Source organism: Microtus ochrogaster, chromosome 24 (genome assembly GCF_000317375.1).
Source record: "Microtus ochrogaster isolate Prairie Vole_2 chromosome 24, MicOch1.0, whole genome shotgun sequence".
Classification (NCBI taxonomy): Eukaryota; Metazoa; Chordata; class Mammalia; order Rodentia; family Cricetidae; genus Microtus; species Microtus ochrogaster.
In genome coordinates, this window is record NC_022024.1 from 9,937,397 (window position 1) to 9,951,420 (window position 14,024).

The 14,024-nt window shown below is 41.5% G+C and overlaps 1 protein-coding gene across 1 annotated transcript in view; it reads left to right on the plus strand.

Annotated features, from left to right (window-relative positions):
- Positions 1-14,024, plus strand: part of Rab3ip (RAB3A interacting protein) — a 32,376-nt gene that overhangs the window by 757 nt on the left and 17,595 nt on the right. Inside the window, exons 2-4 of the mRNA XM_013350398.1 lie at positions 511-535; positions 764-1,022; positions 10,497-10,592. Coding sequence (XP_013205852.1) covers positions 511-535; positions 764-1,022; positions 10,497-10,592 — 380 coding nt within the window. The remainder of the gene's footprint in view (positions 1-510; positions 536-763; positions 1,023-10,496; positions 10,593-14,024) is intronic.

The window sequence follows — 14,024 nt, forward strand, 5'->3', positions numbered from 1 at the left end:
GATAACTGTTATTTTTTTAAAAGTTTGTTTGATGTCTTAAATTATCCTTTTTAGAAAATTTAAATGATAAAAGTATGCCCATGTAGAGTGATATATTTTAATCCTTAGACCAGGAATTGGCAAACTTATGCAGATATCCACTGTAGGTTTAGCAGGCCATATAGTTTTCTTTTTTAAAAGATTGTATTTATTTACTTTTTGTATATGGATGTTTTGCTTGCATATATATCTGTACCTCGTGTATAGTACCTGTGGAGGCTGGAAGACGGCATCAGATCCCCTGAACTGAGTTACAGATGGTTTTAGCCATCATGCCAGGCCCGAGATTCAAATCCGTGTCCTCTGAAAGAACAGCAAATGCTGTTAACCTCCGAGCCCTCTCTCCAGCCCCAGGCCATACAGGTTTTGTACCGGTTCTTCAGTTTTGTTCTGCAGGCAGTATGTAAACGAATCAGTATGACTCTTCCAGTAAAACTTGTGGTCACAGAAATTTCATCTTGAGTCTTACAGGTCATACAGTGTCATCAGTTCCTGTGTGTGCCCTTAGGAGAGCCATGCAGACTTGATTCAGCCTTCAGCTGCAGCCATGACCCTGTCCTCGAGAAGTAGTACTCAGTAGCCCTTTCTGTGTTGTGCGTGATGAATGGTAGCCACTATTGAGCCCTGAAGTGTAGCTGGCGCGAGACCCACCGTTAGTTAAGTACAGATCAGCTAGTCCCTTGGAACGTTTATTGCACACCTTCTGAGCTTCCTTTCCTTGCAGCATTCACGTTCCGGACCCTGCATCATCCGTGAAGTCTGGAGTGGCAGTGGACCTCACGAAGCTGACATCAAGGAAGGACAGCTGTAATGCTGAGAGGGAGTTTTTGCAGGGCGCCACCGTCACAGAGGCTCCTGTTTGCAGCGATGACATCTTTGGGTTGAGTACGGATAGCCTGTCACGTTTACGAAGCCCATCTGTTCTGGAAGTTAGAGAGAAGGGCTATGAAAGGTTGAAAGAAGAACTTGCGAAAGCCCAGAGGGTAAGAAAACCATGTGTCCTTCCGTCCATTCCCTTGGGATGACTTCTTGGGATGCAGCTCGTGAGCACATTCGCCTTGTTGCTCTCAGCCTTCACTGAGGCTGAGCCTCATTGGAAGCATCCGTGAGTGTGTGAAATAGCCTAGCTCTGCCTGGGAAACTCTGCGCTGACTGCTGGCTGTCTGGCTTTATCTCTAACACAGTATGGTTGTCACTCCGGAACTCCTCCAGTCTGGTTCTTCTTACTTGGAGGAGTTGTTTTGGTGATTTTACCTTTCTTCTGCTGATTGTCAATATTGTCTGTATTTTACATTGTAGAATTTCCTTTCCTTGATATTTTCCTTTTTACTTGTCCTTAAATTCATGGCCCGCTGTCATCATACCCCCAGCCCAGACTGAAATGAAATTGCAGAGAGAACTGTGTAGCATTAGGAAACAGGAAATATATTTATCTATTTGTTGTGTATGTGTGTGTGTTGTGTGAGTGAGAGGGGATGTATGTCCCCCTGTGTGTGTGCAGAGGCCAGGAGGCAGCAGGGGATGTTTCCCCTATTGCTCTCTGCCTATACCTTTGAGACAAGGTCTTTCCTTGAACCATTTTCTCGATTAGGCTAGACAATGGCGAGCGTCAGTGATCTTTCTGTCTCCTCTTCATCCCTAGAGCTGCAGTTATAGGCTTATGTCAGGATGCTAGACTTGTCTCGTGGGTGCAGGGATCTGAACTCTGGTCTTCATGACTGCGCAGTAAACATTCTTAACTGTTTAGCTATCTCTGTAGCCCAGGAAAAGTCATAAATGAACAATCTTACTTTATCAGCCTGAAAACCAAAGGAAAGTTAAAACACAGTGAGTAGAAAAATGGGAAAGATAAAGAGTGAGAGCGGAATTCAGTGAAATTAACAAGAGAAATAGAAAACAAAATAACTGGATTCTTTAAAACATCAATAATGGCTGGCAAGATGGCTCAGTGGTTAAGAGCATTGCCTGCTCTTCCAAAGGTCCTGAGTTCAATTCCCGGCAACCACATCGTGGCTCACAACCATCTGTAAAGAGGTCTGGTGCCTTCTTCTGGCCTGCAGACATACACACAGACAGAAAATGGAAAAAAAAAAAAAAAAAAAAAAATTTAAAAAAAAACTTAAAAAAAAGTCAATAAAATTGACAAACCTTGCCGGGCAGTGGTGGCGCACGCCTTTAATCCCAGCACTTGAGAGGCAGAGGCAGGCGGATCTCTGTGAGTTCGAGGCCAGCCTGGTCTACAGAGCTAGTTCCAGGACAGGCTCCAAAGCTACAGAGAAACCCTGTCTTGAAAGAACAAGCAAACAACCTCCCCCAATTGACAAACCTTTGGCAAAAACAAACAAACAAACAAATAAATAAATAAATAAAAAATACTGATTACCAGTATTAAGAGAGTAAAATGAGTATTACTCCTGATTCTACAGACAGCAAAAGTACAATTTAGGGATGATCAGAAAAATTCTACTTATATAAATTTGACAGCTGTGGTCAAATACCAATTTGTATTTTAAAAACTGAGAAAATCTGTCAAAGACTTATTTCTTTAATGCCATGACATATATTCCACCATCTGTCCACCATGGCGTTCCCACCAAAGCATAACTGTGTGACATACATACTGAATTGTATTAGGATGAGAGTAATGTAGTTTTAATACAACGTAGGACTCAAGTCTTGAGGATTTGAATATGAAAATATTTTCTGAATTCTGATAACTTGTGAATCAAAATTACATCATAGGCCATTGCATATTCTGGTGATTCGTACCTGCCTTGTTCTCATCCTTTTATTTGGACCTTTCTGTTTAGAGCAAGTCTTGCTTTTTACCCTTCTTTACTAATATGTGCCCATTGATTGGTGTATTTAGGCCATTTATATTTAATGCAATATTGATAAAATTTGGCTAAATCTCTTGTCTTACCATTTGTATTCTGTTGTTCTATTTGATTTTTCTTATTCCTCCTTTTGTATTCATTATTTTTATAATTTCACTCTTACTTTTTTTGACTTACTGGCTGATTTTTGTTGTGTTAGTGTAGTTTATGACTTAGAGTACACTCCTTTCACCTGTCACTGCTTCCCAGCTGCATACCCTATGTGCAGTGTAAGAACCTTGGAAGTATATTTTCTCTTTTCTTCCAGCTCTGTGCAGTGATTATCATATACGTCATATATTTTAAATCTCATCATGCGCTTTGATTTTTGCACTGAACATTTGATTATTTTAAAGAGATAAATAATGAGTAATAATCTTCAGTTTTCTACACATAGCTTCTGTTTCCAGTGTTGCTCTTTGGTTTCAAGTGTATCTAGATTTCCAGCTGTCATTTTCTTTCTGCTTGAAGGTCACTTTTAACATGTTTCCTGTTTGCATATGCTACTTTAGTTTTTACAGTTCACTGGCCGCAGACTTGGAGGTCGATGTACGCATTCTTTCTCTTAGTTGAAAAGATTTTGCTTTGCTGTCTTCCCGCACACTTTGGTTCCCACAGGAGCTGCTCTGTCTGTGACATCTGTGCTGTTTGCTGCTGGGAGAGTCTTCTGTAAGCAGTTTTATGCTTTTCCCGTGCAGTATAGTTTTCTTCTGGGCTGTGTGGTCTCTGTGCGTGTGTGTGTACATGTGCACACATACACTTAGAGTGTGATGCTCTTCTGTATGTGTGTTAGAGTGTGGGGTTCTGTTCTTTTCTTTTAGTTGTTTTCCCTCTGTTTGTGTTTCATTGTGGATAATTTCTCACAGTTGCCAGTGCTGTTCTTTCCTTCTACAGTATCTGACCTGTCTCAGACTTCGTGGTTTTCATGTCCAAAGTCTAAACCTTTAAATAGTTTGCTTTTGTTGTGTAACATGTTGACCCTTACTTCTAACTTCCTGAACTTAGGGCTTGAACGTCCTCACGTCTCATCTGCTCACATGACCCAGGGCTCACTTTGTTTCCCTCTTCTGGGAAACAATCCTTTGTTGGCAAGTGCCCAGTGGCTTGAGAATTGTTCTCCTGGTTTTTCAGTTGTGTCGTGTGGGTGGTAAATTGGACCATTACCCTGTCTTGATTAGAATGGGAAGTTGTGTTCCCTTATATTGTTTATCTGCCCACTTTATCCAGGTAACCACTTCCTGAATCTACACATCCACACATGTGCACACTGCAGTTTTTCTGAGCTTCCCAAGGAAGATTAAGCATTTTGTTCATGAAGTGTGTGATGTAGTCTTGCTGTATTTTGTTGATTTCATGGATATGTATATGGGTATGCAGGCATATTGTACACTTACGTACATATGCATGATATACTAGATGGGTGGTAACTTATAAGCAGTATGATATATTAGAAACAAACCTTTTATTTGTGAAATACTCTGAAGAGAGGTTGCTCTCCTGTGAAGTAGTTAGGGATCTTTGTTCTGTGGTGGGCTTTGTGGTTTTCGAGACAGGGTTTCTCTGTAGCTTTGGAGCCTGTCTTGGAACTAGCTCTGTAGACCAGGCTGGTCTCGAACTCACAGAGAACTATCTGCCTCTGCCTCCCGAGTGCTGTGATTAAAAGCGTGTGCCACCACCGCCCGGATAGACTTTGTAATCTTGTAGGACTGAAAATCACTTTGCAGCAACAGATCCATAGTGTTTGAATAGGGGAGCCGCCCATGAGGCTGAGAGGTGTGGTGTGCCAGAGATCACGGTGTAACTCTCTAGTTATCTTCTAGTTATCAACTGTCTTCCCCAGGTTGTTGCTGAAGATCAGTGTGGGTAGAATAAAGGCTTTAGTATGTCCTTATTAGGCACACGCCTTTAATCCCAGCACTCGGGAAGCAGAGACAGTCGGATCTCTATGAGTGAGGCCCTGTATCAAAAAATAAACCAGATTAAATTGAGAAAAATAACTGGTAGCTGGACAGAAAAGGTGTAGCTGCGCCTCTTTTTTCCCTTATAGCATCTCTGAAATCAGAGTGGGTCTTAACATTGTAACAGACAGTAATAAATAAGGACATTCGTGATTGCCTAGTTACGCATGAACTTGGTGCTAACTGTTCAAGCTAGTTATTGAGTTGGATGCTTTATTGTTGATCGTAATTACTAGGTTAGCTACCTTCAGAAGTATCTCACTGTAGTGAAATATTGAAAAGAAACACAGAGTAACAGGATAAAAATCTGTTCTGTGAGCCTAAAGGAATTCTCAAAATGACAACCCCAAGAAGAAAAGAAAACAGTGTATCATTGTTTCATTTTCAGCATTTTTCTTTCTGTATGCGTGAGCTGTCTGTCATATGAAAAAGTCTAGCTAGATACATAGCTCAGTGGTAGGTGATTGTGTAGTGAACCAGAGGTGCTGGCTGGTTAGGTCTCTAGCTCTGGGTGGAGATGAGGTCTTCACTGACCGTGCTGTCATACATGAACAGCCCAGCTGCAGGAGGATTGCTTGACCTCAAGAGTCTGGGGCTAGCTTGGGGACACAGCAAAGCCCTTCTGGGAATATAATGAAGATGGACTCTTTTTTTTTTTTAAGTTATTTATTTATATTTTATGTACAAGTGCACTGCATGTACACCTGCATGTACACCTGCAGGCCAGATCTCATTACAGATGGTTGTGAGCCACCATGTGGGTGCTGGGAATAGAACTCAGATCCTCTGGAAGAGCAACCCCCCCGAAGATGGAGTCTTAAATATTGTTGAAATATGCTTATAGCGTCCTCATGTTTTCTGTACATCTCTTGGATTATTTCTCCCATGTTATCATCTAAATTCATATCATTGGCCTAAAATATTCCAGTAATTACTGTGATCTTTTTCTCCAGTGTTTTTTGTTTTTGTTTTTTGTTTTTTTTTTCTTTTTAAATGTAGCTAAACTATGCAGTGGTATATTCTGAATGGCAAATCTGCTGGTTGCTTCTTTAATTAGACCTTGGTTAGAATCCTTCAGTGACCCCCATTCTCTTTTTGGTAATTCTCCTTTGCTTTAAGATAAGTCTGTAGTAATAGGAGCGGTGGGGCTGCGTCCCCAGCACCCCGGACCGCCTGGCTAGCTTATGCCCCAAAATAATTACACGGACACTGTATTCTTTTAAATACTGCTTGGCCCATTTCTATCTAGCCTCTTCTTGGCTAATTCTCACATATTAATTTTGCCCATTTCTAATCATCTGTGTAGCGCCCCTAGGTGCGCTTACCGGGAAGATTCTAGCCTACGTCCATCCTGGGTCGGAGCTTCATCGCGTGTGCCTCAGAGAGCTGAGCTCTCGCCTCTGCCCGCAAGAGTAGAGCATCGTGTCTCTCTGAGGCGTCTGCCCCCCCCCCCCAGAGGAGAGCTGTCGAGTCTGAGCTCACTTCCTCTTCCTCCCAGCATTCTGTTCTGTTTACTCCTCCCACCTATGTTTTAACCTATCAGGGCAAGCAGCTTCTTTATTTAATTAACCAATGACCTTCCTCCATCATAAGTCCTGTTTGTTACTTTGCCTTTCAGGGCTGCTTGAGACAGGTCATAAACCTTCTTCTCTGTAGCCTTCCCCTTGCGTGATTAACTGCTTCATGCCTACAGTAGGTCAGCGCCAACTTCCCTGGTACACACCCATCACAACTTAGGAATTTTCCTGGTGAATTTGCTTAAAAGCTCTGTAGCCCTCATAGACAGTGACTTCATGAAAACCATGAATTTGCTCTCAGATTCTGTCTCCAGAACTAAGACAGTTGCCTGATGAGCATCAAGTTAGCACGTGTTGAAGGAGTGAAGATTGAGTAGCTATGTTTCAGTACAGAGTACTGACGAGGAAGAGCACAGATGCTAAGAGATCTTCACACAGAGAACACAACGCGTTGGTTGGCTGAGGCGGACCCTGAAGCATACATCCAAACGAAGACATCAGTCACTTGTGGGGAGAGCTCAGATGGATCGGACCAGGCTGGGGAGTGACCCTTTTTAGAGTATGACTCAGGGACAGCTCTGGAAAGGTGACTGGCACAAGCTCTTGGGGACTTAGTGCCTGGGTGGGATTTATGCTGCTTTGGTCGGAGTCGGCAGCTAGTCTGAGGTCCGCCTCTGCCAGTGACAGACTCGCTGTGGCTCCTGTCTTCTGTTTGCCTTTTGTGTCTGTTAGGAGTTTCATTGGGTAATGCAGTCCTCAGCCCTGTTAGGGTCACGTGTCTGCGGACCTGCTTTTGGTCCAGGAGGTAACGCGGCTGAAGACACAGTCAGTAGCTGCTTCAGATTGGCTTTTCACTTATCAGTCTGCATTTAAGGGTCTTGAGTATCTCTTCATGGGTGCACTGCTCACTTTAGCACCGAGTGCTCACCTGTTGTGTTGAACTGACCGAAGTTGCTGCTAAGAAGGATTCCTAGTAAAGGACCTTGGCTGCTCCCAGGTCTGAGGAGTTACAGATGAAGCCCTAAAAACATTTGCATGTATGTTTTTATATAGGCCTAAGTCTTCAGCTTCTTCGGATCTGTGCCAGGATACTGGGTCATTTGTTAAGGCTGTGTCTGGTTTTGTAAGTAACTATCAAATCATTTTCCAAAGTGAGCACACGCCTTGTTCTCCCAGCAGCAGGGGATGGGACTTTCTTGTGCTCCACGTCGTCACGAGTGTGCAGTGTCTTCCGTGGTTGGGTTTTGGCCATTCTGACGGTGTCTGGTGGCGTTTTGTTTTACCTGCAGTTGCTGGATAAAAGAGAACACTGAGAACATTGAATGTCTTCAGAAACTTATTTATCACCTGTGTGTTTTCTTTGGTGAAATGTCCTGGTCTGGTATTTTGTTCATTTTTAAAGGTTTTCTTGTATTAATGTTGTTAATAATCCTTGTCATGTTTTGGATAATAGTTCTTCATCACGTATGTCCTTTGCAAATGTGAATCCTGTCTGTGGCTCACCGTTCTTCTCTTTCTCTCCTCTCCCTTCCCCTCCTCGTGTGCGCGCGCGCGTGTGCGTGTGCGTGTGTTTGTGTGTTTGTGTCTGTGTCCTCACCCCATGGATTGAACCCCGGGCCTCGTCCTCTTAGGCAAGCACTCTTATATTGAGACATCTCAGTCATTATTGTTATTTTCAAGTCATGGTTCTATAGTTTCCTTTTCACTCTTAATAAAGCTTCAGCAGGTTTTGTTTTGTGAGAGTTACTGATACTTAATCTACTCCATCACTCAAGGAGGTTCATAAGGGCAGATGTTTTCTGAGATCTTATAGGTGTGTTACTTTGTGGCCTTATGGAAGATTGGCTGGATGAAAAACATTCAACTTATCGTCTAGAGTTGTTTTGTTTTGTTTTTAAATAATACTTCATTGTTTTGTAGCATATCCGATTTTTTTTCTCTCTTATAGGAAACTTGACTTTTAAAAATGTTTTTAAGCAGATAGAAACATAAAATCATATGTATTAATATGTTACTATCATGTTTCATACATATGTATGTTGTGTCGTGTTTAAATCATGTTAAGCATATTTAGCTATTCCGAGTTTTCTATTGACAAAGTTTTTGGAATCCTTTATTATAGGTTTTGGAATAGTCAACACGTTATTGTTTGCAGTCACCTGCATACCAGAGCGTCTTGTTTCTGTTTAACTGTAACTTTATGTATCCATTTTTATTTTGAGTTTCTAATGGAACATTAGGAGGTTTAGGTGCAGGAACAGGATGGCCTGTGGCCTTCCTTGTGATTGGTGTGTCTTTTTCATGGCTTGCATCTTTTGGAGCTCTCCTTGTTCAGCCAGGTTTTCTCTAGGGCAGTGTTTCTGGAGGTCTTAGCGCCTCAGCATTCCACTGTCAGGTCAGAGTTTCGCATCACAGCCTTGTCTCAACCAGTCTGCTGTGTTTTGGTGGTTTTCCCTCAGTGTGAGGCTGTGCTGTGCTGGGAGAGACTCCCTGCTCACCACTCTGCCGTGTGTCACGTTTCCTAGCAGCTCACCGCCTCCGGGATGGAGCACATGGCTGGTCGCATTCACCTGCAAGTGAGGCCTGGGAAACCTTTCTGCTCTTCCCATCTTCTCAGCTACGTTCTTCCAGTTTTCTCCACCGTGCGAGTCCTTACACTTTGAGGTGTGTGTAATGAGTGTGGGGCTGCATCTCTTGCTTCACTGCCTGCACGGCGAGGACACGTTCTCTATAGCCTGAGATTTGCAAGGGATTTCTTCTGCCAGGTTTTGTTGAGGATTTATCATCAGGTTCTCAGTCTTAGGATATTTGGTTTTCAAGAGTTGTCTTTGGGAGATTAAAATCTTTTTTTTTTGTTTGTTTTTGTTTTTGTTTTTCGAGACAGGGTTTCTCTGTGGTTTTGGAGCCTGTCCTGGAACTAGCTCTTGTAGACCACGCTGGTCTCGAACTCACAGAGATCCACCTGCCTCTGCCTCCCGAGTGCTGGGATTAAAGGCGTGTGCCACCACCGCCCGGCGGGAGATTAAAATCTTAAACTGCCTTCTGTGACCTGACTAGTTATTACATTGTCAGAGGAACTGAATGACGTGGACAGAGCTTCTTAGATAGGGTTTCTCTGTGTAGCTCTGGGGCCTGTCCTGGAACTCACTCTGTAGATCAGACTGGCCTGAACTCACAGAGATCCGCCTACTTCTGCCTCCCGAGTACTAGAGTTGAAGGTTTGTGCCACCACTGCCCAGCTAGAGCTTCAGATTTTTTAAAATCTTTGTTTGAAAGGTTAGTTTCAAGTGATTTCAGCATATAAAATCAAGTATTTTGATGTTTGAATACAACAATCTTGTGTGTGGTGTGTGTTTGTCACGCATGTGGATATACATGCATGTGTGTGGAAATCAGAGACTGATAAGGTTGTCATCTTTTGTTGCTTTCTCATATTTGCTGGGACAGGGTCTCTCACTGAGTGTGGAGCTCACCTGTTTGCAGACTGGCTAGCCAGTGAGGTCAGGGATCTTTCTGTCTCTGTCTCCTCCGTGCTGGGGTTGCAGGTGTGCACTGCTGTGAGCTCTAGGATCTGTCTGTCTCTGTCTCCTCCGTGCTGGGGTTACTGCTGTGCACTGCTGTGCCTGTGAGCTCAGGGATTTGTCTCCCTGCTGTGCCTGCTTTTTCACATGGGTTCTGGATCCAAACTTGGGTCTTCTACGCTTATGTGGTGGGGACTTTACTGACTGAACCATCTATCCCCTTTAAGTAAACATTTAAAAAATCATTAATTTTATTGACATTAGAAAGCAAAATTGAAAGAAGTTCATGCTTGGGTGAAAGAAGTTCATGCTTGGGAGAAATAAATATGTTCAGAGAAAAGCTAAAGGGGAAATAGTGTTTTTTTTTTATGTGTTATATTCATATTTAGTCTCTGGACGTTTTCTGGGAAAAATCTAATGTAACGTGTTGATTTGTTGTAATTGTGGTTGCTTGTTTGTCTTCCATCTAGCAGGTACTAGGAGATGGTGTTAATATTTTATAATTCTATTAATAACTATTATATAGTCGATATAATCTCATTTCAGACTGAAGAGATCTAAAACAAAATTATCAATTTCTCATAGGAATTGAAGTTAAAAGATGAAGAATGTGAGAGACTTTCGAAAGTGCGGGATCAACTTGGGCAGGAGTTGGAAGAACTCACAGCTAGTTTGTTTGAGGTTGGTCTGTTTATGTTGTGGCCAAGAGCAACATCTCAATTTTAAATGTTGATAGAATTGGTTTTGTGAAGGAATCTTGAGACGGCTATGGCTAGCTTCATGAGTATTCATAATTCCTGTAAGCAAGAAAATATAATCTGTAATTATAATAATTATAATAATAAAATATAGTCTAATTTAAAATAGTGTAAGAAGAAACTAGAATTCCGTAGGCTTTCAGTATCTGGTGGTGTAAACGTGTGTGTGAAAGGAAAGGTTAGTAACTCTAGTTTCAAATTTTACCAGTTATTTAGGGACTACTGTGATTTTTTTTCTTAATTTTTAATTTTCTTTTATGATTGCAAACCCCTGAGGTGTAGTCATTGCTGTAGGGTGATTTGAGAGACATTAGTTGGTACACTTCTTATCTCCTGCTCACCCTCAGGACCAAGCTTTCTACCCAGCTTTGGTTCTGGATAGCAGTGTCGTTGGCACAGAGACACAGATGCAGTGGGGCGTGTGTGAGGCAGGCAGAGAGAGACGGTAAAGAACCGGCTCCTGCCTGTGGAGGCCACCACGTCCCAGGGCTGTGAGGGGAGCTGGCAAGCTGGTCTGAGTTTGAAGGCCTGAGAACTGGAAGAGCCATGTTTCAGAGTCTGAAGGGAGAACAGATTTTCTTACTGGGTGGGGCGGTAGGCTTTTTGTTCTGCTAAGGCCTTCCTCTGGTGGGGTGAGGCCCATCGTGCTTGTGTAGTGCAGTCTGCCTTATAAAGTATATCAATTTGTTAATCTCATCCAAAACACCATCACAGAAATGCTTGATAATACATAATTTGGATGTCCTGCAATTCCCATTACAAAATGAAACATGAAATTGGTTTGTCCCCAAATACTAACTAGGAGAGAAAAGTAATTCTCTTTTCCAAGTTTGTGAACATGTTCACACATGTAAGAGCAAAGATCACAGGTGAGGAAATTGCAGTCTGCTTATTTTTGTCTCCTGTGACTTAAGAATAGATTTTATGTTTTTAAGTGGAGAAAAAAAGTTTAAAACTCTCATACATGTAAATTGGAAGATTCAATACTAATGTGTAAGTTAAAAATCAAGTATTGAAAATAGCTATAACCACAAAAATTTGTTAACGGAAACACGATAAAAGAAGTGAGATCTGACATCAGCTATAAAGTACATAGTGGACTGGGGAGCAGGTCTTAAGTATCTTCATGTAGTTGAAGTTAATCAGCTGAAAACAGTTATAATGGGGAATTGTTTAGTTTGGATTCTGATAACCAAAATAATAAAGTACCTTAGTACACAAAAGAGAGGAAAGAATCAAAGTAATCCAACACACACACACACGCACATGCACGCACATGCACACCACCAAACCACAATGAAAGTGAACAAGACAAAAGAGGAACAAGGACACCATAGAATAGAGAGAACACAAGGGCAACATGGGCAGAGTGAGTCTGTACTTTACAATAATTACACTAAATGTAAACAAACCAAGTTCTCCAATCAAAATATACATGGAGATACTCACAGCCTGAAGGTGAATAGATAGGGAAAGATGTCTGTGCACCTGGTAAGGAGAATAGGAATTGTATTTGAATTGCACATAATAGATTTTCTATCATTACATAATAACAAAGGATCAGTTTGAGATTTTCTATCATTACATAATAACAAAGGATCAGTTTGATTAGATGATCCAATTAAATATGTACCCAACAACAAAGCGCCTAGATGTACAAAGCAAATACTACCAGAGCTGAAGGGAGAAACAGCAATACAGTAATTGTAGGAGATGCTAATACCTCTTGCATTTAATGGATATATTGTTCAGACAGAAAATCAAATAAAGAAGCAGTAGGATGGATGTCAGTAGACCAGAGGTATCTACAGACATACACAGAACCTTCCACATAACAAAATAATCCACATTCTTCTCATGTGTACATGAGCTGTTGTTTAGGATAATTCACGTTACATTACAAAATCAACTATAACTTTAAAAAGACAAAAGAGTTCCAGAATCTTTTCCAGCCACAGTGACATTTAGTTGGAAATCAATAATAAAACAGCAAAGAATACAAGCATGTGGAAACTTAGGACATTTTGAACTTTGGGGTTAAAGAGGGAATTAAAAAAGGAATTTGAAAACTTCTTGAGGCAGACATTGAAAATACAGCATAGTAAAAGCTTATGAAATGCAACAAAAGCATTACTAAGAAAATTGCAGAGCAGTAAATGCCTACAGAAAAATACAAGAAGATGCTCAGCCTAAGATGAGACCTCAAGGAATTTGAAAGAGAACTAAGCTCCAAGTTAGCAAGAGGAAGGAATTGATGGGGTATATTAGGTATAGAAACAAGGACAAAAAAAGAGGAAAATATCAACAAAATTAAGTTTGTTTTTTATTTTTTAAAGAAATAATCAAGACTTTTATTAGACCGAAATAATCAAGACTTTTTATTAGAGGAAAAAAAAGAAAAAGTTTTAAAAAGAGATGGAAGATATATTGAAGATTTTTTAATGTCTTAAAAGTCCTGTATGTCCTGTATGAAGTTAGGGTCTTGTATGAAGTCATAAAGTCCTGTATGAGGTCATAAAGTCCTGTCTGTGTTCATAAAATTCAGTATGAAGTCATAAGAGTCCTGTATGAAGTCATAGAGTCCTGTATGGTGTCATAAGAGTCCTTTATGAAGTCATAGAGTCTGTATGAAATCGTAAGAATCCTGTATGAGTCAGAGTCTTCTATGAGTAATAAAGTCCTGTATGATGTCATAGAGTCCTGTGTAAGGTCGTCAGAGCCCTTTATGAGTTCATAAGAATCCTGTATGATGTCATAGAGTTCTGTATGATGTCATAGAGTCCTGTATGGGGTCATAGAGCCCTGTATGAAGTCATAGTTCTGTATGAGGCCATAGAGTCCTGTATGAGGTCATAGAGTCCTGTGTGAGGTCATAGAGTCCTGTATGAGGTCATAGAGTCCTGTGTGAGGTCATAGAGACCTGTGTGAAGTCATAGAGTCCTGTGTGAGGTCATAGAGACCTGTATGAGGTCATAGAGACCTGTATGAAGTCATAGAGTCCTATGTGAGGTCATAGAGTCCTGTGTGAAGTCATAGAGCCCTGTGTGAGGTCATAGAGCCCTGTGTGAAGTCATAGAGTCCTGTGTGAGGTCATAGAGACCTGTGTGAGGTCATAGAGTCCTGTGTGAGGTCATAGAGTCCTGTGTGAGGTCATAGAGCCCTGTATGAGGTCATAGAGACCTGTGTGAAGTCATAGAGTCCTGTGTGAGGTCATAGAGCCCTGTGTGAGGTCATAGAGCCCTGTGTGAGGTCATAGAGCTCTGTGTGAGGTCATAGAGCCCTGTGTGAGGTCATAGAGACCTGTGTGAGGTCATAGAGTCCTGTGTGAGGTCATAGAGTCCTGTGTGAGGTCATA